General features: G+C 36.5%; 2 protein-coding genes across 5 annotated transcripts; one reads left to right on the top strand and one right to left on the bottom strand.

Moving 5' to 3' along the window:
* Positions 1–1,588: 1,588 nt before the first annotated feature.
* LOC104091997 (uncharacterized) lies at positions 1,589–18,460 on the top strand. 4 transcript variants are annotated; one of them, XM_070201891.1, is made up of 7 exons: positions 1,589–1,741; positions 11,283–11,446; positions 11,696–11,808; positions 11,916–12,020; positions 12,704–12,793; positions 13,269–14,055; positions 14,385–16,795. In XM_070201891.1, exons 4-7 carry the CDS (start codon positions 12,006–12,008, stop codon positions 14,417–14,419), a joined length of 927 nt encoding a protein of 308 aa, XP_070057992.1. In that variant the 5' UTR covers positions 1,589–1,741; positions 11,283–11,446; positions 11,696–11,808; positions 11,916–12,005; the 3' UTR covers positions 14,420–16,795. The 4 variants fall into 4 exon arrangements, with proteins under 4 accessions (XP_070057992.1, XP_070057991.1, XP_070057990.1 ...); XM_070201890.1 differs by having other exon boundaries at positions 11,696–12,020; XM_070201889.1 differs by lacking the exons at positions 1,589–1,741; positions 11,283–11,446; positions 11,696–11,808; positions 11,916–12,020; positions 14,385–16,795 and adding an exon at positions 18,013–18,460 and having other exon boundaries at positions 12,209–12,793.
* A 34-nt stretch (positions 18,461–18,494) lies between these two features.
* On the bottom strand, positions 18,495–19,215 carry LOC104091999 (kiwellin-1-like). Its single transcript, XM_009597468.4, has one exon. It carries the CDS (start codon positions 19,180–19,182, stop codon positions 18,604–18,606), a length of 579 nt encoding a protein of 192 aa, XP_009595763.1. The 5' UTR covers positions 19,183–19,215; the 3' UTR covers positions 18,495–18,603.
* Between the last annotated feature and the right edge of the window lie 3,816 nt (positions 19,216–23,031).

The following is a 23,031-nucleotide window of genomic DNA, read 5'->3' as shown; positions in this document are numbered from 1 at the left end:
ATTGTTTGCATCCTTACTTGAAAAATTATAAATTGTTTTTAATCATAAATTAATTATTATAATAATTGTTTCTCTCTTATTCTTTGTCAAATCTTAATTCTTACATGCTATTTGAATTATGTGCCTTAATTGTTATTTGACATTTAGCATATTAAATATTAAACTGCCTATTTGCTCCATGATTTTCATACTAATTTGCTATTTGTCATTGTTTGCCTCATAATTAAATCATAATTATTGTATGCTTGTTGTCTTAGAATTTTATATTAATTATTATATTTATTGGAAAAATGTCTTCTATAAGAATTTGTAAATGAATACGTTGGAGGAGCGGGTTGTAGTCGCCACAGGATTGATTATAATGAATATATTGGAGGATCGGGTTGCACGCCGCAACTGACTTATTAAAAGTCAATATTGTGGATCAGGTTGCACGCCGCAACAGACTTATTAAAAGTCATTATTGTGGATTGGGTTGCACGTCGCAACAAACTTATTAAAAATTCAATATTGGAGGATCGGGTTGCACGCAACAACAGACTTATTAAAAGTCCATATTGGAGGATCGGGTTGCACGCCGCATCAGACTTGATTAAGATGAATATATTGGAGGAGCGGGTTGTACGCCGCAACATAATCGAATGTGATTATATTGTGAGAGCGGGTTACAAGCTGCAACAGAATCGAATGTGATTATATTGTGAGAGTGGGTTGCACGCTGCAACAAAATTGAATGTGAATATATTGTTAGAGCGAGTTGCACGCTGCAACAGAATTGGTTGAAATAATGGATTATGACTGCTGAGTTGGCTTCAATTATTATAAATGAGTTACCTGATTTATTTCTATTATTTGTTGTTGTTATCAATATTGCGTACAGGTTAATGTAAGTGCACCGTCTTAGCCTCGTCACTACTTCGTCGAGGTTAGGCTCAACACTTACCAGTACATGGGGTCGGCTGTACTGATACTATACTCTGCATTTTTTGTGCAGATTTTGAAGTTGGTCCCAACGGCGTACTATTGACTTGCTCGGATTTCAGCGACCAGAGAAGACTTGAGGTATAACTGCATGACGTCCGCAGTTCTAAAGTCCGCTTCTATTTTAATTTGGCTGTGTGTTTATTTCAAGACAACTTTACTTTATTCAGACCTTTATTTGTATTTATTCTAGAAGCTCATGCACTTGTGACACCAATTCTGGGATGGTATTTAGACATCGTTATTTTTATGGATTATTCACTATATTTTAAACTTGCTTCCGCATTTGTTCTTGAATTATTAATAATTTAAAAATTATTTAAACATTGGTTAATATATATGCATTTTAATGTGATACTGCAGGAGCATAATATAGATGCATTTTAATGTAGTAGACAATTGCATAGTTACAAGGTTTGACCAAATTCAATTCTCCTATATAAGCACTATTTCCTTGTTGGCATATTCTACTTGGCCGGACCATCTTGTTTTCCAGTAATTTTTCATGTCGTGAAACCATTATTTTGGTTTTATGGTTGATTCCCTCTCCCTCTCTACCTCTGTGTATGTGTGTGTGTCTGTCTCATATATGTTTGCATTATTTTTCACAAGTAGAGGGCAACCATGTGATCAGTTGTGGGGAAATGGAGTTGGTGATGCATTAGATGAGGACTTGATTTCGGACACAGTTGGGGTTATCTGTCTCGATTCAGAAGGACATATAGCTTGTGGAGCCTCTAGTGGTGGTACAACATTGAAGGTGATGCTTCTAGAAATGATATATGAACTTGTCACGGCTAGAAATCTGTTAAATACCGACCAAAAAACCCGACTAAAGTTGGTCGGTTATGGCCAATTAAATACCAAAATGCGGCCATTTATGTGTGGACGGTATTTGACGGCCGGAAAGGCATACCGACCAAAGTTGGTCGGAAATTACCGACAAACGTTGATCGGTATGCTTTAAACGACCACCTGACACTGTAAATGGTTTACCGACCAAAACTGGTCGGAAACATATTTTATTAATTTAATTTACCGACCAAAGTTGGCCGGTGTATTAAATTTATTAATTTTTATTACCGACCAACTTTGGTCGGTAAATGAAAATATTTTTTTTTTATAAATTATTAAAATTAAAAACAACCGACCAACTTTGGTCGGTATTGAAAAAATATATATTTTTTAAAATAATTAAAATTAAAAATTACCGACCAACTTTGGTCGGTAAGCTCAACATTGCAAGAAAAATACCGACCAAAGTTGGTCGGTAGTGTTGAATTCTGGGAATTCATTGTTCATATAGTGGTTTGTTCCTGCATCAATAGTAGCTTGAAGCTAACCGACCAACGTTGGTCGGTAATATGCAGTTAAATATGTTTTATTATTATTTACTGACCAAAGTTGGTCGGTTTTCTGGGTTTAATTTGGGCATAAAATGTCTGTTTTGGTAGCTACACCACTTGCCAGCATACCAATACCCCCAATTCACCTCATAAAACCCCTAATTCACCCCAAATCCATCCACATATCCAACAAGAACAACAACAACAACACAACGACACAACAACGCAACAACACAACAACACAACAACAACCAAATATCCAACAATAACAATCAAACATCCAATAAATACTTTAAAACTAACAAATTAAAGTTCAATTGAACATAACAATCCAAAACCAAGCAAAAACTAATTACAACTAGTTCAAAATTGTTCAATCTAATTCAAAATTGGTTCTATTTGTCTAGTTCAAAGTATATAAAAGTATTGGTCAAGGGATGTTTTCTACAACATCATCATCACCGTCTGATGAACTTTCATCTACAAGACGGTATAGAAAACGGTGTTGTGGAGGACGAAAAGAACGATCACGGGGAGGACGGGAGAAACGATCACGAGCAGGACGGGAGGAACGATCACGTGGAGGTCGACTCTCTGGCGAAGACTCATGAGACTGGGGCAATGGAAAATCTCTAATAGATAGGAGAGTTATGATATGAGCTTGCATGCCAAGGAATTGAGCATCTCTAAGTCTTTCTCTTTCCTTGGCCGCTTATAGCTCGGATGTGAGCTTTGTCATTGTATCCCGCATAGCCGAGAGGCTCTCCCTATTAAGTTGCTCGCCTTGCAAGAAAGTACCTATTTCTTGCATTCCACACCTATAGCGATGAAATTGTTTAGTAGGAAGCCTGTATACCTTCCCCCATTTTGGACCGCCAACAGATTCCAACCATATTCTTTCAGCATCCTTGTTCGAAGGTTGGCTTGGCTCGCCCGATTCACCATATGGATGACTACAAATGAATTCCTCCACGTTACTTTGGTAGCGACCCTATATTATTTTAAATTAAATTAATATTTCAAAATTCTTATAAAAGTAAATTATAACACTTAAAGAAAGTTGAAAGCTTACATATGCAGTCTCTGCCCGGTTCTCGACCCACCTATCTTCATCCCCCCTCTTTCTTCTTATTTACAATATGTGTCTCCTTGAATAGCTCATCATGGCTCATTGAACGCCCATACTTATTTTTCTGAAAAAAATTAATTTAGTTAATAAACAAAATAGATATACTTAGAAAAGTAAAATAATTTAATCAATTACCAATCTTCTTTTTACTGTCCCTAGGCTGATGGCACCTCCAGTGTGCAAGGAGCCTCCCTTCTCGGATGCACGATTTTTCTTTCCTTTTTCGCTCCTCTCTAAGAAATTTACGGTAAGCCATTGCCTTTGCAAATCATTCCATAAATTCTCAAGTAACCAACCAGGCCTCTTGTTCTTCTTTCTAGCATCCGAGAAACATTCCGCCAATCTCTTGCGAGCTTTATTACCAAAATTTGCATCCACTTCTGCGCTATAACGGTCTTCCCATACACACTTGCTCTGTATTTCAAAAGTTAAATATTAGATGAAAACATCATAAATATAAATTATTAAACTACTTAAAAGAACATTTATACCTTAAATTGATTAAAAATTTGCTCCTTCAGCGAGAATGGGAAATTAGTCCAAGTCGCATAAGGGCCATCATAAAGCTTTCTGATGGCATTGGTGATTATCTTCGTAATCTTATTACCCGGCCTGAACCTGCAATTTAACAATAAAAACACATTAATATCTTAATAAAAACGTTATAAAATAATAGACGCAAAAATAACAAATAACTCTTACCCATCACCCTCAAGGACTATGATGATCCTGCCATATCGATCATAATGCCACTACCTCTTCATCATCATCCTCAACATGTGTATCAGAGGCATTGACGATGTAGGGGGCTCAGAGCTACTGCCTCGCAGGCGAAGGCCTGAAATAGATTGAGTCGATGATGAAGATGGTTGCGATCCCTGTGACTGCGACATAGATGGGTACAACCTAATTGGCTGTGATACTGATGGTTGTGACCTGAGTGGATGCGATCCATGTGGCTGTGATATCTAGGATGTGATCCACGTGGATGTGATGCAGATGGCTGCGATGCAGATGGTTGCGATCCACGTGGCTGTGATGCAGCTGGACTGTTTGTCGGACGTATATTCCTATGACCCTGTGATGGAAGACCTGGTGTCTGGATGAAGGTGTAGGGCTCGTGATGCTGTGGCAGCTTAGTATAGCCGTGTTATGAAGGATAAGACATAGGCATCTCTGAAGAGGGTGGAAAAGATGGAGTATTATTATCTACCCTCCTCTTTCCCTTCTTAGCCTTTTCTAGACCCCGAGAACTAGTAGTGTCATTGTTACCTTGACCCTTGCCTGCCATCTGCATAATATAATACATATTTATATTGAAACATATAAGAAACTAGCTATAAAATGAGAGTGCTTTAAAAATCCAACTTTTTAATCCTCATCGACGTATTGTTCCTTGTCCGAGAATTCTTCGTCCTCACTTGTTTGAGCTTCATGAGTTAATTATTCGTCCTCATTTTCTATAATTGTTATTTTATTTATATCAACTTCTTCCAATGTGCGTTCAGGATGTTCCAAATCATTTTCTAACTGATCGTCCACTATTTGGTGAACATTGGAGATATCGTTTTGATATGCAACATCTAACACATTCTCGACTTCCATCCTACCTACAGGCTTAGTTTTTATTACAACCCACCAATCAAACTTATTCTTCCCCAATGGATAAAGAGCATAATACACTTCCCTAACATTATGTGCAATTATGAAAGGATCATAGAGATCATACTCCCTCGTATGATTAACCTCAATTATGTTGTATTGGTGGTATACTCTTGTACCTCTTGTTGGATTTGGGTCAAACTACTTGCATCTAAAGAGTATCAATTTCTTATATGGACAACCTGTATATTCTATTTATAATATTTCTTTGACCACATCACAATAATCAATATCTCCAACTTGGTTGCCATCACCACCTTGAACCCACACCTCGTTGTTGTTGCTATTTTTATTTTTAGAGCAATCCTCTGTATGAAACTTATAACCATTCACTACGTACTTAGATATTGTTGTGACTTGAAGCCCAGGTCCCCAAGATATATCTTTCAAAAATTGATTTACACCATTATTTGGATTATTTACCTACATAGTGTTAAACAAATTCATAAGTTAGCACAACTTAAGAATCAATTTTTATACATTCACTACATGTATATATATATATATGGGAACATCAGAAGAATATTATCTAGATAAACTTACAAACTGTTTGAACCATGTATCAAATCTCGTATATACATCATCATGGCCAAATTGACCCACGAAGTGACTGTGATGCATCAAATATTTTTAGTAGTTGCATAAATATGTAATCACAGTAAATTTTACATTTTGATAACTAATAAATCAATACTTACTTGAGAAATGGTACAACTTCGGGACAATTTAGCAACACATGAAGTGTAGCTGACTTGTACTCCATATCACTCAAACTTCTCTTTCTAAAATTCTTAGAACATCAGCCTAGTTGATTGAATATGGATATTGGTGGATATAATGGATCATTCACACATTCGACAATGTGCCTGTTGGGCCTATTCCTAGCACATGGCATGTTACTCTCAAAATAATAAGAACAAAAATGTGCAGTTTTCTTTGCAAGATAGGCTTCTCATATAGATCCTTCAATCTTATTCCTCTGCTTAATAAATTGTTTGCATTTGCCAATTGTCCTACATAATGTCATGTTAGCCAAGAACATTCAAATAAAATAGAATATTACATCAAACTTATAATATTACCTCTCAAAGGGATACATTCATCTGCATTGAACATGCCCTCCAAGTCATGCCTCGTGTACAAGGTGGATTGGAAGGTGTTCCATCACATCAAAGATACCATATGAAAATATTTTTTCCATCTTACTAGAAGTTACACGAATGTTCTGATCCATCCAAAGTAGGTTTTCTTCCCTTAATGTGGTAGAACACAAGTCTTTGAAAACCAAACTAATCTCTATGATGGATTTCCAGATTCTTTTAGACAAACCACAAAATGAAATAGGCACTAAGGTCTCCATGAAAACATGACAGTCATGACTCTTCGGATCAATCAAAGGTTGCAAATATACATCAATCAAACTTTTCGAATTATGTGGACCCAGGATAATATAATTTAAAAATATATATGGACTAGTCATACACAACTCAGGTGGTAGATTATAAGGTGTAAGAAAGACAGGCCAGCATGAATATGGTGTCGCAGATATAGAAAAAGGCGTGAAGCCATCCGCATACAAACCTAACCGAATATTCCTCGGTTCACTAGCATAATCTAGATATGTCCTATCAAAGTGCTTCCAAGCCTCTCCATTTAAATGATGACACATAACGCCAGATGGTCTTCTAATTTCAAAGTGCCATCTCATATGAGGAGCAGAACTCATCGACGCATATAACCTCTTTAACCTAGGTATAAGAGATAAATAATGCATCGCCTTGACATAAACCATATTCCCGCTGGAAAGCCTCTTGAAACGAGGCTTTTCGCAAAATTTACAACTGTCTAAAGTTGCATCATGCTTATAATATAACATGAAACCATCTCCACAACAATCAATTCTCATTGACGAAAGTCCTAACTTAGAAACCAATCTCTTTGCCTTATATAAATCACCAGGTAAGTTGATATTAGGGTCAACTAGTTCACTCATAAGGTCAATGAAAGAGTCGATGGCTGCTTGAGAAATATTCCAATCAGATTTGATACTTAGTAATCTAACTGCAACAGACAACTCAGAGTGCGGACTTCCTTCACATAGTGGACGACTAGCTTCCTCTAATTGTTCATAAAAATGTTTTGCTTCATCATTAGGAGTTTGTTCAATATTTTCATTGAGCTCACCCCCGAAGTGCATCCCAAAAGCATCCGCAACCATATACTGAATTCTAGAATCATGATTTGTATTCTCCACCGACCTACTACTTTCACCAACAACCATGTTATGAAATATTCCACGACTACCATTGATCTCTCCATGATTAGTCCACATAAAGTAATTCTCTATAAACCCCTTCCTATAAAGATGAAGCTTAACTTCCTCCGGGTTTTTAAACTTCATACAATCGCACATGACACAAGAGCACCTAATTACTCCTTCACTTTGGTATGGTGAAAGTGACATTGCATATCTAATAAAGTCATCAACCCCTTCTACAAAATCCTCCCGCAATCCCCGCCGATTAGGATAGTTCCTATTGTACATCCAAGTACGATGTTCCATCTATACAAATAAAACAAGAACAAATTAATTTATTCTACAATTATAAATTAATTAAATCTTTTTTAGTTAATTCAAGATAATTATTTTTTCCTAATTACACCAAAAATTAAATTATAGTAAATATAATTAATTATAAACTATAAGTTCAATTCATATCCTATGAGTCTAAACATAAACAAAAAGTTTAATTCATATCCTACGAGTTTAAACATAATCTAAAAGTTCAATTTATATCCTAAAAGCTGAATTCATATCCAAAAGGTTCAATTTATATCCTAAAAGTTCAATTCATATCCTAAAAGTTCAACCCATACCCTAAAAGTTCAATTTACAAGAACAAATCCTAAAAACTCAATTCAATTCATAACATAAGAGTTTAAACATAAACTAAAAGTTCAATTTATATCCTAAAAGTTCAATTCATATCCTAAAAGTTCAACCCATACCCTAAAAGTTTGATTCACAAGAACAAATCCTAAGAACTAAATTCAATTCAAAGTTAATAATTCAATCCTAACAAAACTATTCAAAACAATACAAACTTAAACAAACAGTTTATACCATATGTAAACAATTCAATTAAAACAAGACCTAAACCCTAGATTTCAATAAAATGCAAAGTTAAATAATCAATTGAAATACTAATTAACTAATTCATAACTAATTAACAGAACATTAAATTTATACACAAAAAAAATAAGTTGTAATTCAAACTTAGAATTTTTAGGAGGTGAAGAAGGAGAGGCGGAAGGTGGGCCGTGGCTAGTAGCGGAAGCGACGATGGCGACGACGACGACGGCAGTTGGGCGGTGGCGACGCAGGGTGGGGAATGGGATTTGTGTGAGGGAAATAGAGAAGGAGAGGGGAAGGTATTGAGTGAGGAGTTAAGAAAATTTGGAGAAGAGAGGTAAGAAAAAATGGGGGGAATCCCGTATATTTCAGATCTATTTTCAGAATTACCGACCAAAGTTGGTCGGTAATTTTGGTCGGTATATTAAGTGTTGACCGTTTGACCAAAAACCGACCAACTTTGGTCGGTTATTTTAAAAAAAAAAACTAAATTGTTTTTTTTTGTGTTTTTATTTCTTTAAATATTATAAACTATAAAAAAATATTATAAACTATAAGTATTTATTTTATTTAACTATACAATTATTATAAATAATTATAAACTATAAGCATAATCTTTATAAATAATTATATTAACTAGTTACTTTTAAGAAATTATAATAGCATCTATCTAAGTAAATTTCTAAGTTATAATTATGTATATGAGTATTTTCACACACACACACTATATTGTAATTGATGATCAATCGCATACATTACTACCTACGAAAAATTTATCAATTGATAAACCAATATTATTCTATTTTAAGTATGTTTAGTCGTTAATTTGACCTATTAACTCATTTACATAATGCTAATAACTTCTTTCGTTTCTTTTATTTGTGATCCATATATATATATATATATATATATATATATATATATACATGTCAAAGATGTTTAGTATTAATTCTTCTATTTTTTATTCGTTCATCACTAATAATGCATGACATAGATAAAACGATATAGGTCGAGACATTTTATTTTTATATTAATCGATATAGGTCAAACGTTTTGTTTTTAATATTCATCGATGCATCTAAGTAAGTTATAAGTTGATGAATCAATTTACAAATAGATATATATAGATATATTTGATGATGATCAATTATATATACTAATTAGATTATTGCTTCTTCACAAGTCTATCCCCAAAAGAACCCGACCCTATGGTCCTAGCGCTTCGTGTTCTTATATATATACGGCTACACCTATATATATACGCACAGACACACACACTCTTCATTGCAATACTTTAACTATATATAGCTTGTTATAGCATATGTTAGTGTATTCATCATTTGTATTACAAAATAAAGTGTTAACGGATTACATTTATATTATTTAGATAGTAAATATAAAAGTGATTCAAAAGTTCGACCAATGGTGACCTAATAACCGACCAACTTTGGTCGGTTATATTCCAGGAAATAAAAAATACCGACCAAAGTTGGTCGGTAAATGCTTCCCCTGCATTAACCGACCAACTTTGGTCGGTAATTTTAAATATAAATTCTTTAAATTTTATAAAATATTTTAAATAATAATATAATTATTAAAATTTTAAAAATGGAGCCCACATTACCGACCAAAGTTGGTCGGTAATCAAAAAGTTTGTTTGACTAAGCAAGTCGGACCAGCTCGATCAACTTGTTGACCAATTTACCGACCAACTTTGGTCGATATGTAATTTAAAAAAATGTAAAATATATATATTTTTTTTTCGTCCATGTTGGACAGTTTTTTGGTAGTTTTTTCTTTGGTCGGTACCGCTTTGTCGGTTTTTAGCGAATTTCTAGTAGCGTGTAGCTTTTACAGTAATTGTTTTTCTGCCCAACTTCTGCATTTTCCTGGTATACTGATACACTGTATGTGCATGTTTCAATGTATATGCCTTTTGGGAAAGAACCAGTTATCCAAATTGATTTTCTTGGTAATTCTGTCTTATTTGTTGGTCAATATTTCAGGCAGTCTTCTCCTTCTGCTTCGCTTTAACGGGTCTCATCTCTCTATGGTGATTATCGGAATTTCTGATGACTTTCATCAAAAGAAACAAATACAGTATTTGGTCAAATAATAACAATAGCAGCTACTATCCCGACCTCAAACTAATTCGGGGTGCACTATATGAATCTTCTATATCTATTCCTCTTTATTTGGGGAAATCTTGATCCGCAAAAGAAAAAACAATGAGGGAAGAAGAATACAACTTGCATTTGTTAATAGATAGGAGTTCATAGTGGTGGGTAGTGAGCACAGGGACATGCAAGCTAAGTGCTAACAACTCTGAGATCCTTAAAGTTCTTTATTTGTGCTGTTGGAACAAATATACATGTATTTGCCTATCTTCCATAACCTCTGCTGCTTCTATTGAACTTCTCAGTATCTTTTGAAAGAGGTTACTCTGTATAAACCAGCCTTGTCATTTAGTTGGATATTGAGAAGCTTTACATAGCTCAATTGCTTGTGGTTCTGATTTCTTCCTTTTGGCTTGATATGAGCTGTTGGCTTTATCATGTTCACACGTTGAATGATATTATTCTTTTCCTCTTACCCTCCTCTCCTTTCTTCTGCATAGTTCTTCTTATATCCTTTTTCTGCACTTTACTCTCAGGTCATAACTGACTGCTTGAAAGGCTTATTATGTACTTTGATTTTATACGAGCACCATGTAGGTGAAGATTAAAAACCATGAGATTATTGAAGTAGTTAAAAGTTGTATCATGGTTTTGGTTTCTTAGAAGATGTCTGCTTCTGGTTGGGCTTTGCATTTCTGTTTTCGTAGCAGTATCCGTACAATCTACTCGGAGTGTAAAGTTTTCTTGCTTTCAATGTCTATTATTTCCTTTAGCAAACTTAATTGCTGTGAAACTTTTCCTGGCTCTGATTTATTGTAGTTGAAAGAGAAGAGGTCCTTTTCCATTATTTTCTTTATATTGAGCTGGTAAATTTGTTGGATTGCTTATTTCTTCAGCCGTTAAACTTCTAATAGGTAAGTGGGCGTGTGGGGCTAGCAGCAATGTATGGTTCCGGTTGTTGGGCATCGTCAATAGGGCCTTTTGGAGCTCCATTTATTGTGGGATGCTGTGTCAGTGGTGCTGGAGAGCATCTAATGAAAGGATTTGCTGCTCGGGAATGTTGTATTTCATCATCACTGTATGTTTGCCACGTATCTAAGATATTTTGCTTTCCCACTTGTCCCCATTACAATTCTACCTATTATTAGCTGTGGCCAATATGATTGTTGAACTCCTTTAGCATTGAAGAAAATTTTGCCTGCAAGATTCAATGTATTTTACTAAACATTAGTGGTCATTGTTGAATTGTTGAACTTGAACATGCACATATTAGGTTTCATCTCGCTTTTCGCGCTTGAATTTGATAGTGGCCTGTTTCTTTCTGCAGGTCACAAGATTCTGCCTGTAAAAAGGTTTTTGCGAACTGTTCAAGAAAACATCCAATGTGGTGCTTTAAGTAGTGCTGGATTCCTTCTAGTTCAAGCAGAGCCTTCAAGATTAGTAAGATCGTTCCGGTGTTTCTTTATCTTTCTAGTTTCCCCTGCTTCAATCTAAAGGAAAAAAAGATAGAGGAACTTACTCATTGGCTGGCGATCTGTTGTCCATAGGTTGCGGGTACTTTGGCTAAGCTGCAAACTGTTGAGATTGCAGCTGTTTACTCTTCCTCATCTTTTGGAATAGGTTATTTTGGCAGCTCTATGAATAGGCCCAAGGTATCATACATCTGCATATTCTCACTTTTTATGCAAACATACACCATTTTCTTGTGTTTAAACCGATGGCCCGTAGTTAAATAATTGTTTCTAGGCAGAAAGGTGGGAGTAGCTGCATAAAGATCGATTATATTGCTTTGATGAAATATGATATAGCTGCATAAAGATCGATTATATTGCTTTGATGAAATATGATATATTTGGAGCTCGTTTGGAATATGGTCCAAGTTGATCACTGAAAATGATAATTGTTGTTTTGGATTTTTCTTTTTTTTCTTTTTAATTGTTTTATATCTTATTTCCTTTTTAAGGAGAATTCCGCTCATTAGACAGATATCTGCTTGATTTTTGGAAACCGCGAGGGATTAATTATTCATACTTAATGTTTTATTTATACATTGCTTTTGACTTTTGTTAAAATTCATTACTACCGGCGTAGAAAGTATTAGTGGCAAATTTTACCAGTAGCTTGTAGTATGAATTGTAGAGTAGTATTTTGTACGTAATGAGTAAGGTTTAGTTAACTAGAGTTAGTAGTTAAAGGCTAATTATGGTTAGTAATCAGGTGGATGCATATAATTATATGTATAGTGAATGACAAAAGTGTAAGATTCATTTCTTCCAATTTTATTTCTCTCTACAACTGCTCCTTATCATCTTTCTCGACTGAGTGTCTCTCGCAGCTCACTCAATCCTTCCAACATGGTATCAAAGCAACCGATCGGTCGTCCTTTGAGCTGAAACACCACGAGTTTGAGCAACTGCAGTCCGTGGTGAGTTGAATTTCGTTGAAAATTGTGCAATTTCTAAAATTTTCTCGGAGTAATTGAGTTCACAGAAACCCTAATTTTTTGTCGTCGTCAAATCTATAATTTTTCTTATTGATTCATCATGCCAAACACTTCAACAACTGAAGAGCGTGTTATTGTCGGCTCGATTGAGAAATTCACCATCATTCATCCTAGAAATCCACTGTATTTGCATCCATCGGATACACCAGGTAGCATCTTAATTCCTCAGCAGTTAACTGGAATTAAAAACTATACTGCCTGGAGTAATTCAATGAGGGTTGCATTGCTAGCAAAAAATAAGATAGGGTTTATAGATGGAAATTGTCGTCGGAAAATGTATAAGAATGATTTGATACATGAATGGGATAGATATAATGTCTTTGTTTTGTCATGAATTACCAATTCCGTGTCAAAAGAGCTAGCAAATGGCCTTATGTACTCTTCTAATGCGCATAAGGTATGGATGGACTTGAAAGAGCGCTTTGATAAAAGGAATCTCACACGAGTGTATCAATTGCATCGTGAAATCTATACTATGACTCAAGGCACTTCCTCTGTATCTGAGTACTTTTCTAGGTTGCGTAATGTCCGGGACGAATACCTCTCTTTAGTTCCTCTGCCTGGTGGTGACAGGGCATATGCAGAACATATGGAACAACAAAAGCTTATGCAATTTTTGATGGGTCTAAATGAGACCTACTCCCAATCACGAAATCAAATTCTGTTAACAGTGCCCAGTCCATCACTAAACCAGGCTTACAACATGATAATGCAAGACGAGAGTCAGCGGCTGCAATCCAATATGATTTCACAGTGTGCTCAACCATTACAACAACTGGATTTAAATGACTCAACAATATTGGCATCCACACAAGGAAATAGATTCAAGAAAAATACTAGTCTTTATTGTGACTATTGCAACATGAAAGGACACAAGAGGGAGAATTGCTATAAATTGGTCGGATATCCACAAAATGCCAAGTTCAACAGAAGGAAGTCCTTTGACAAAGTGCAGAATCACGAGCCTAATCAACTTGTTGGGAACAACTTTGGGACTACCAGGGGTCCTATGGCAAACAATGCCAATCTGACAGAGAGTGCAACATCTACCATGCCTGTGCCATGCACTACTGGAGTTGTTCTAACAGTTCCTTTCCCGGTCTTCACTCCTGAACAGTACCAACATATCTTGAACTTGATCGCTAAGGAACCACCTTCTCAAGAAGCTGCAGCCAACATGACAGGTATACCTAGTTGTCTCCATGATATTTTTTCTGCTAGTGCAACTGCCACTGATCCATGGGTGATTGACACTGGAGCCACGAATCACATGGTCTCAAGCTTGCATAATTTACTTAACCCATCACTCGTGCCTCCCAACTCTAGTAGAACCCATTTACCTAATGGTCATACCACCTTAGTCACTCATATTGGAACTGTTTCATTGTTTGATAATCAGTTACACAATGTGCTTTATGTTCCTAATTTCAAATACAATTTTCTATCCATTTCCAAGTTAACAAAAGAATTGCAGTGTTGTGCAACTTTTTATCCTGACTTTTTTGTATATCAGGACCTTTGCAATGGCAAGGTGAAGGGGATTGGTAAGGAGAAGGATGGTCTCTACCTACTTCAACCTATCAAGAAGCCATCACTTGTCAACACATCTTCCCTTTCAGTCTCCCAGCCTTCAGTTTCAACTACACCTAACTATCAGCAATGTCCCTTATCCAGTCCTCCAGATTCTTGTTCTATTTGGAATCAACGACTTGGTCATGCACCAATAGCAGTACTACAAAAAATTTCTTCTTTGAAGGGTCATTTGTCTAATAAAGGATCTCTGTCTTGTATTATCTGTCCTTTAGCAAGGCAGACTAGATCCCCTTTCCCCATTAGTACTAAGAAAATTGTATCCCCTTTTGAACTTATACATATGGATATTTGGGGTCCATATAGAAAAAGTACTTACAATGGTCATAGATCCTTTCTCACCATTGTGGATAATTACTCTAGAATGACTTGGATTTATCTGATGAGAATGAAAAGTGATGTGGTTGTTTTGATCAGGGCTTTTCTTACTTTAATTAAAACTCAATTTTTAGCTTCCATTAAAGTCATCCGATCAAATAATGGTCTAGAGTTTTTCAATTCTCAAAGTTCCAGTCTATTCACATCTCTTGGTATAATTCATCAAAGTTCTTGTGTCTATACTCCGCAACAAAATGGAGTGGATGAACGTAAGCATATACATTTACTTGAGATGGCCAGAGCTCTTCGATTTCAAGCTCATACACCTTTAAAATTCTAGGGTGACTGCATTTTGACTGCAGGCTTCTTAATTAACAAACTGCCCTCCTCAGTTCTTTCTGGCAAGTCCCCTTATGAACGCTTTCATGGTGTTCCACCTTCCTTTGATCACCTTAAGGTTTTTGGATGTATGTGCTATGCCACTAAAGCAAATTTCTCAGATAAGTTCTTCTCTAAGGTAATTCCTGTTGTTTTCATGGGCTACTCAGATACCAAGAAAGGCTATAAGTTGTATAGTATTTCTACAAGCACCTTTTTTATCAGTATGGATGTCTCTTTTAATGAATCCATTTTTCCTTTCAAATTTCCTAAATCCACCTTCCTGGAACCTCAGATTCCATCCTCGGGAACTCCACTTTCTCCAAATTTAACTCCTCCCTCAGATGATACTTTCCCTGCTCACCCTGTTTCTCATTCTTCTAGTCCAACAAGTTCTGACTCTCCTTCATCAGAGTGCTCTACTAGGGGTTTCCCTTCTTCTCCTGTAGTTTCTTTTCCTTCTTCCCCTTCTTTTTCTCCTGTATCTGATGCTCCTCTTAGGAGGTCATCTAGGGAATCCAAACCTCCTATATGGCTTACTGATTATGTTCATTGCTCTACTACACCATATCTTATCTCTGATTCTCTATCCTATTCATCCATCTCTCCTCCTTATAAAGCCTATATGTCAGCCTTTTCTTCTGTCATTGAACCTGCTTCTTTTAATCAAGCCATTCAAGATGAACATTGGATTCAAGATATGAGACTTGAGATTCAGGCTCTCTCTAACAATCAAACTTGGGAGGTTGTAGACTTTCCTGCAGGTAAGAAGCCCATTGGATGTAAATGGGTTTATAAAGTGAAGTATAGGGCTGATGGTAGTGTGGAGAGATATAAAGCTAGGCTTGTAGCCAAGGGATTTACTCAACTGGAAGCCCTGGATTACCATGATACCTTTTCTCCAGTAGTGAAAATGGTCAGAGTGAGATGTGTCATTGCCCTGGCTGCTCAACAGGCTTGGCCTCTTTTTCAAATGGATATCTATAATGCATTCCTTTAAGGTGATTTAGTTGAGGAGGTTTACATGACATTGCCTCAAGGATTTGGTAGCCAGGGGGAGACTAAGGTGTGTAGGCTACTCAAATCCATATATGGGCTCAAACAAGCAAGCAGGCAGTGGAATCTGAAGCTAACCACAGCCTTAACCAATTCTGGCTATGTCCAAAGCAAGCTGGACTACTCTCTGTTCACTAAAAGGCACAATGGAGACATTGTTGTAATTTTGGTATATGTTGATGACTTGCTGATCACAGGTAGCAATGTCACACTGATTAAAGAGGCCAAGAACATTTTGAATCAGAACTTTAAAATGAAGGATTTAGGAAAATTGAGATTTTTCCTTGGAATTGAGTTTGCCAGATCTGATGAAGGTATACTTATGAACCAAAGGAGATACGCATTGGAATTAATTTCAGAATGTGGTTCAGGGGGAGCTAAACCAGTCACAACACCTTTGGAACAAAATCAAAAGCTAACAAGTCAAGAGTATGACCAACAGTTTGATATCACTGGGGACAAGGAACTGGAAGACAGAGGAGTATATCAGAGGCTGATAGGAAGATTGCTTTATCTAGCCACTACAAGACCAGACATCTCATTCGCTATTCAACACTTAAGTCAATTTATGCATGCCCCAAAGGAATCCCATTATGAAGCAGCACTGCGAGTGGTAAGATACATCAAGGATAAACCTGGAATGGGCCTGTTAATGAGTAGCACATCATCTAGCAAAGTAACAGCCTTTTGCGATGTAGACTGGGAATCCTGTATACTTTCCAGGAAGTCAGTTACTGGATACTGCATCAGGTTGGGGAACTCTTTGATTTCCTGGAAATAAAAAAAACATAACACTGTCTCAAGAAGCTCAGCAGAAGCGGAATACATGAGTATGGCTACTACTGTCGCAGAATTAGTCTGGGTGCATGGTCTATTACAAGAATTAGGAGCACCAGTTGAACTACTAATGGAATTATATTGCGATAGTAAAACGGCTCTACAGATAGCCTTAAACCCCATGTATCATGAGCGAACAAAGCATATAGAGATTGATTGTCATTTCATTAGAGAAAGGCTATACCAAGGAATGATCAAAATATAGCATGTGCCAGGCAAGGAGCAGGTTGCAGACATTCTAACTAAGGCTTTGGGAAAACAATTACACTGTAAAATGTTATGCAAGTTGGGGATGATCAATGTCTTTCATCACCCAACTTGAGGGGGAGTGTAGAAAGTATTAGTGGTAGATTTTACTTGTACCTTGTACTGTGAATTGTAGAGTAGTATTTTGTAAGTAGTGAGTAAGGTTTAGTTAACTAGAGTTAGTAGTTAAAGGTTAATTATGGTTAGGTGTTATGGTTAGTCATCAGGTGGATGTATAAAACTATGTGTATAGTGAATGATAAAAGTGTAAGATTCATTTCTTACAATTTTATTTCTCTCTCTACAACTGTTCCTTATCATCTCTCTCGACTGAGTGTCTCTCACAGCTCACTCAATCCTTCCAACATGGAACAGCAGCCAACCGTCGAGCTTAACGAATTTGAACCTAGAAAACTCAAGCTCGAGCTTTAGACTTGGTGATGAGTTTCAAAGATGATAGTCCTATCCGGTTCATGAAACACTTTAGCATATAATGATCCTCTATAAAAATCATTACTATTGGTTTAACTACAAGGAATCATCTCGATATGAAGAAATGAAAGAAACTAAAAGGAATCATAGACATTGCTTAAATCTAGCTTTGTTTTGATGTGTTGAGGAGAAGCTTTTTGAGTTTGCATATCTCACTCGTCTTCCCCTTATTGTGCTTCAAAAATGTCACTGATTAGTGTACTTCTAATTGTGATCATCTACAGGCTTCAGTACTTAGGAGTAAAAAGCAGCACAGTAAAACTGGAATTGATGAGTTTGCAGCACGAGTTAATCTTGTCGCCAAGAAATGATGTTGCAGCAGGAGTGCAGGAGTTGAAATTGGAGAAACGACTTTCCATTTCAACGGTGTCATCATTTAAACAAGTTATCTAATCAGCCAAATGCTAATTATGGAACAGAATGCTCTATTCAAGATACGGCTGAGACAACTAAACTGGCAGTTGAGGATTGTTATAGACGTAGTTTAACCAAAAGGAATCAGGGATTCAAATAAAACTAGTGCTAAGAGATTGCTGCAGGCATGATGTAGTAGAACTGATTTTTGAATTATGAGAGAAAATGTATTGCTATTTCATAGGAATGTATGAATTATTATCTTTCATTTTGGAACTTATACATAATAGAGAATACCGGTACCTAATGTGAAGCAAAGAGTGGTATATTGTTTACTTGTATCATTAGAGTACTGTAAGCTTAGTAATATAGTAATATAGCTTTTGGAGAACGTTACAGAAACAGAAATATTCAGACGAGATTGATAACACATTGGAGTACAAACAAGCAGTTTAATTAGCCTATTCATCGGACCATGTTATATCCAATTCCCCCCATTCGTTCATGGGCACATGTAAAGCTCTCCAAACTGCTTGTGAAGCTATAACAAGGTTATTAGGACAAGGTGGTTGATAATCATGTTTCTCATCACAACCCATGGTTGAGTCACACTCATCCACAACCATGGCTTTTACACTTGTTCCATTATTAGCACTTATTGTAATGTTACTAAGGCACCTTCCTCCTCCATTGTACCAACCAGTGGAAAGAGCTACCACATGTGTATGATCAGAATGATACTTGTTATCACATTTTGATGGTCCATATCCATCTCCGCCCTTTTCAAAACTATCCAATGTGAGAACTGCCTTGGTACTCTTATTAGAAACTGGGGGTGAACATTTGTAAGTAGTGTACACTTTGCCTTTGATGCAACATATGTCATCATCTTCAATGTTACAGTGCCCCGTCGGCGGCTTTTTGGCCTTTATCTTGCCGCTAGGCTTGCAAGTTGGCAATCTTGCATTTGAGGAACTAGAAAGAGTAGCTAGAACGAGTAACACAATAAGAGATGTAGTACCTAATCTAAAGTTCTTCATGATCTCTCTCTATTCTTAATTATAAAATCTTTGGTTTCTAGATAGTGGAGAGCTAGCTGGTTAGTCTATATAATTAATGTTTGGTCACATAAAACTCCAAGGTTGTGTTCAAATTCCAATATCCTCTATGTTTTTCGTACGTTAAAAAAATGGCCTATCTAGATTATATCTTCTCTTGAGCTGTCGTACACAGATTCCTATAGGCATGTATTTTCTCATGACAAAAAGACAACATAATTTGATTCGAAACAAATTAGGAACCAAAAATGGTCTCCATCAGCTTAACTAAGAGGTCACGGCATTTAGCAACTGTTGTCTTCGCTGTACATGTCCGCCACAGGACTTGTACATTGAACGCCTACGCTATCACAATGCTCTCTTGAAACAACATTATTTCTAGCTAAAACTTGGAATCTCAATCCTAGGTCCTTTAATTTGGTTATATTTTACAGTGCCCTGGCCTAGACATGTTTCCTGTCTGCTTCTGGATAGTAACTTGGAATCTCAATCCTAGGTCCTTTATAGTTACATAGGCTTTTAATAAATCTCAAATTTAAGCTGATTCTTGCATTTCCAACGCCCCAAGCCATCCACAATGCATGAACCCTTCCCCATCCAATCAGAAAGTATATTATGATAAAACCTTCTCTAAGCTGGTTCTTGCATTTGAAAAAGACAGCAATGCAATATAAAGGGGAAAAGGAGAAAGGGAGAGAATATAGTGAAAAAGGACCGTCGCCACCAATAGTAGTGTTGTAGGTTGACGTTCCTAAGTAGCCACCTATTTGATGGCGCATTTATTTACTTTTATGGCGAGCTTAGTCGCCACAAAATCTAATAATAACAATGCGACTGGGCGGATGCACATGTCCAAGCTTTGGCACAAAACTTTTCACAAAAATTATATGTAAAATAAAAAAAAAGGTCTCCGTTAGCTAATATATTTATATGAAAAAAGTAATACTTTAAAGAATAATCTACTTGTCTTCGAGAACTCATTTTAACATTTGTTATTGTTAGAGCACGGTAGGAAATAACACTTTGGTGACGACTAATCGGCACCAATAGTAGTATACGTCGCATTTCATAACAGCGACCTTACAAAAATATTTTTCACTTTTTGTGGCTATATTAGTCGCCACAAAAGTAATAAAAGCCGTGGCACAACTTTCTGTTCCTAGCGGAACTGCGGAAGGATCAAAGGGACAAACCGCCAGCAGGAAACTGCAAAATTGGCTGTCAATCAGAATGTTGTAAGCCTGGAAGTTCTTACACCACTTACAAGTGCTTGCCTTCAGTTTCTGGAAAGACAAAGGCTGTTCTAACTATCAACAGTTTCCAAAAAGCTGGTGATGGTGGTGGGGAATCCGAGTGTCACAACAAATACCATTCAGATCACGCTAGTAGTTGCACTCTCAACGGGTTGTTTCAGTGGTGAAAAGAGGTGTATGAAGAAAGTTACGATTTATGGGAACGGAAGGCAAACGGATGCTATGGTTGTTGACGAGTGTGATTCCACAATGGGATGTGACAACGATCATGATTATCAACCTCCGTGTGATAACATCATTGTTGACGCGTCCAAAGCTGTTTGGAAGGCTCTGGGAGTCCCTAAAGGTCCGATGCTACTGCTTGAATTTAATTTAGTGTGTTTTTCGCAAACCTTTATTGTACGTGAAAGAAAGAAAAGTGGACAAAACAAAAAAAAAAGAAAAAAAGAAATGGACTTATGATGTAAGCGCTTACATCGACATTTTTATAATGTATGCGCTTACATCGACATTCGTATGATGTAAGCGCTTACATCGACATTCCTATGATGTAAGCGCTTACATCAATATTCCTATGATGTAAGCGCTTACCTCAGCAGGGCATTCAAATGTCTATAAAAGGGGTATGCATTTTTATTTGCAAATCATCCCTCAACTTCTTCTTTCTCTCTTTAATTAATAAAAAAAGCTATTCTTTGTGTGGCCGTAGAGTAGACAAAATTGCCGAACCATGTAAATCTTGTCTTGTGCAATTTATTGCTTTTCTTTTTCAAATATTTTCTCCTTCTATTAGCGTGACACGTTTTTCAACAACTGGTATCAGAGCACAGACATTGTAATTCAGCTAAAAAAGTACGGTACTAGTGCATGTACTATACACAAGAATAGTGTGACACTATTGATCATCATTACTATTCACAGACACTATTCACATAAATTTGTTTTGTGAAAAATGGCATCAGAAGAAGGGAAGGTTAAGATTGACAAGTTCAATGGCAAAGATTTTGGATTCTGAAAAGGCAAAATGGCCTAAATGGCACCTATACTTGTCTCACTTTGTCATGCCGGTCCTCCTACTTTACTTGTTTTCATCCGGACACTTTAACTTGATCAAATCCTATTATTTAAATCCCTCTAACCGTTGACTAAGCACATGTGATAAAATAATAGTTGAACTGGACAAAGTGAGTGTAATTCATGCGGATAATGAGCGTGAATATGAACATTTTGAACCAGAAATAATTAAAATAAGAAGAAAAATTATTAAAATAAGAATGAATAATAATTGTAGCAAATATCTGAGGCTGTGATGATAATTTTTTCTTCTGTCTCTGAGCAAATTGATTTAGGCAAGGAAACAATCGGAGCCGTAACTTGACAGGGCGACCCGGACGGTGACGACTTGCAACCGGTGTTTGCAGCCATGGCGGTGTCTCCAATCTCTTGCCTTGTCTTCAATATTATAGATCTGAGCCTCAATTGGAAGGTTATTTTCTTAAGTGCAAACCTACATGCTCTTTTCCGTTAAATTTTGAAATTCGGAGGTGAAAACCAGCAGCCCTTGTTCCGCCATTGATTTTCCTCCATTTTCAATCTCTGTTCCGCCATTGATTTTCCTCCATTGTCAATCTCTGTTCCGCCGTTGATTTTCCTTCATTTTCAATCTCTGTTCCGCCATTGATTTTCCTTTTTTTTAAAAAAAAAAAAAAACAGCCCTTGTTTATGACAAAAGCAGAAGCAGACAGATTTAAGTGGACTTTGGACATAAAAATCCTGGCAACGATGAAGGAGAATAGAGGAGAAACAGAATTGGTTCATACTTTCTAAGCCCTTACTAAGCAGATAAGTGTAAAATGAGGAGAAAATTTGGGTTTGGGGGATAATAATAATTTCCGGTTTTATTTTCCTATGTGGCCATAATAAATGACCTGGAGCATACGTGGTTTAATTTTCTTGACGTGGCGTCCTACGTGTAAGAGATTATATTACACACACTGATGGCCTCGTATCATAATCATTTATTATACACAATTTGAAGGAGTGTAAGTGTTCAATTGGCAAATTGTTAAGTTTGGGGACCGTCATGACAAAGTGGGACAAGTATAGGTGCTATTTAGGCCATTCTGCCTTCTGGAAAATGCAAATAGAATATTATTTGTACCAGAAAAAATTACACTTACCTCTGGCCGAGGTAAAACCAGAGACTATGGCCAAAGCGGATTGAGATCTATTAGATCGCCAAGCTTTTCGTGTGATTCGTTTGACGCTAACACGAAATGTGATGTTCAACATCATTAACGAGAAGACCACTACAGACCTGATGAAGGTGTTATCAAATATGCACGAGAAACCATCTGCTTCAAATAAAGTCTATTTGATGCGTCGATTGTTCAACTTAAAGATGACAGAAGGTGGATCTGTCACGGAACATATCAATGAGTTTAATGTAATATTAACTCAGTTGAGTTCTGTCAATATAACATTCGATGATGAAGTCAGGGCATTGATTCTACTATCATCTCTACCGGAGAGTTGGTCTGCAACAGTAACTGCAGTTAGCAGTTCATCGGAAAGTACC

Source organism: Nicotiana tomentosiformis, chromosome 5 (genome assembly GCF_000390325.3).
Source record: "Nicotiana tomentosiformis chromosome 5, ASM39032v3, whole genome shotgun sequence".
NCBI lineage: Eukaryota > Viridiplantae > Streptophyta > Magnoliopsida > Solanales > Solanaceae > Nicotiana > Nicotiana tomentosiformis.
Note: the sequence above shows the minus strand (reverse complement) of the source record. Positions and strands in the feature narration are given on the sequence as shown.

Coding starts and splice junctions, on each gene's coding strand:
- LOC104091997 (XM_033655035.2), top strand. CDS start 12,590: ATGCATATAATTATATGTATAGTGAATGACAAAAGTGTAAGATTCATT. Junction 12,794..13,268: donor TTGAGCAACTGCAGTCCGTG/GTGAGTTGAATT, acceptor AATGCGCATAAG/GTATGGATGGACTTGAAAGA. Junction 14,056..14,384: donor AGCTGCAGCCAACATGACAG/GTATACCTAGTT, acceptor TTTGTATATCAG/GACCTTTGCAATGGCAAGGT.
- LOC104091999 (XM_009597468.4), bottom strand. CDS start 19,182: ATGAAGAACTTTAGATTAGGTACTACATCTCTTATTGTGTTACTCGTT.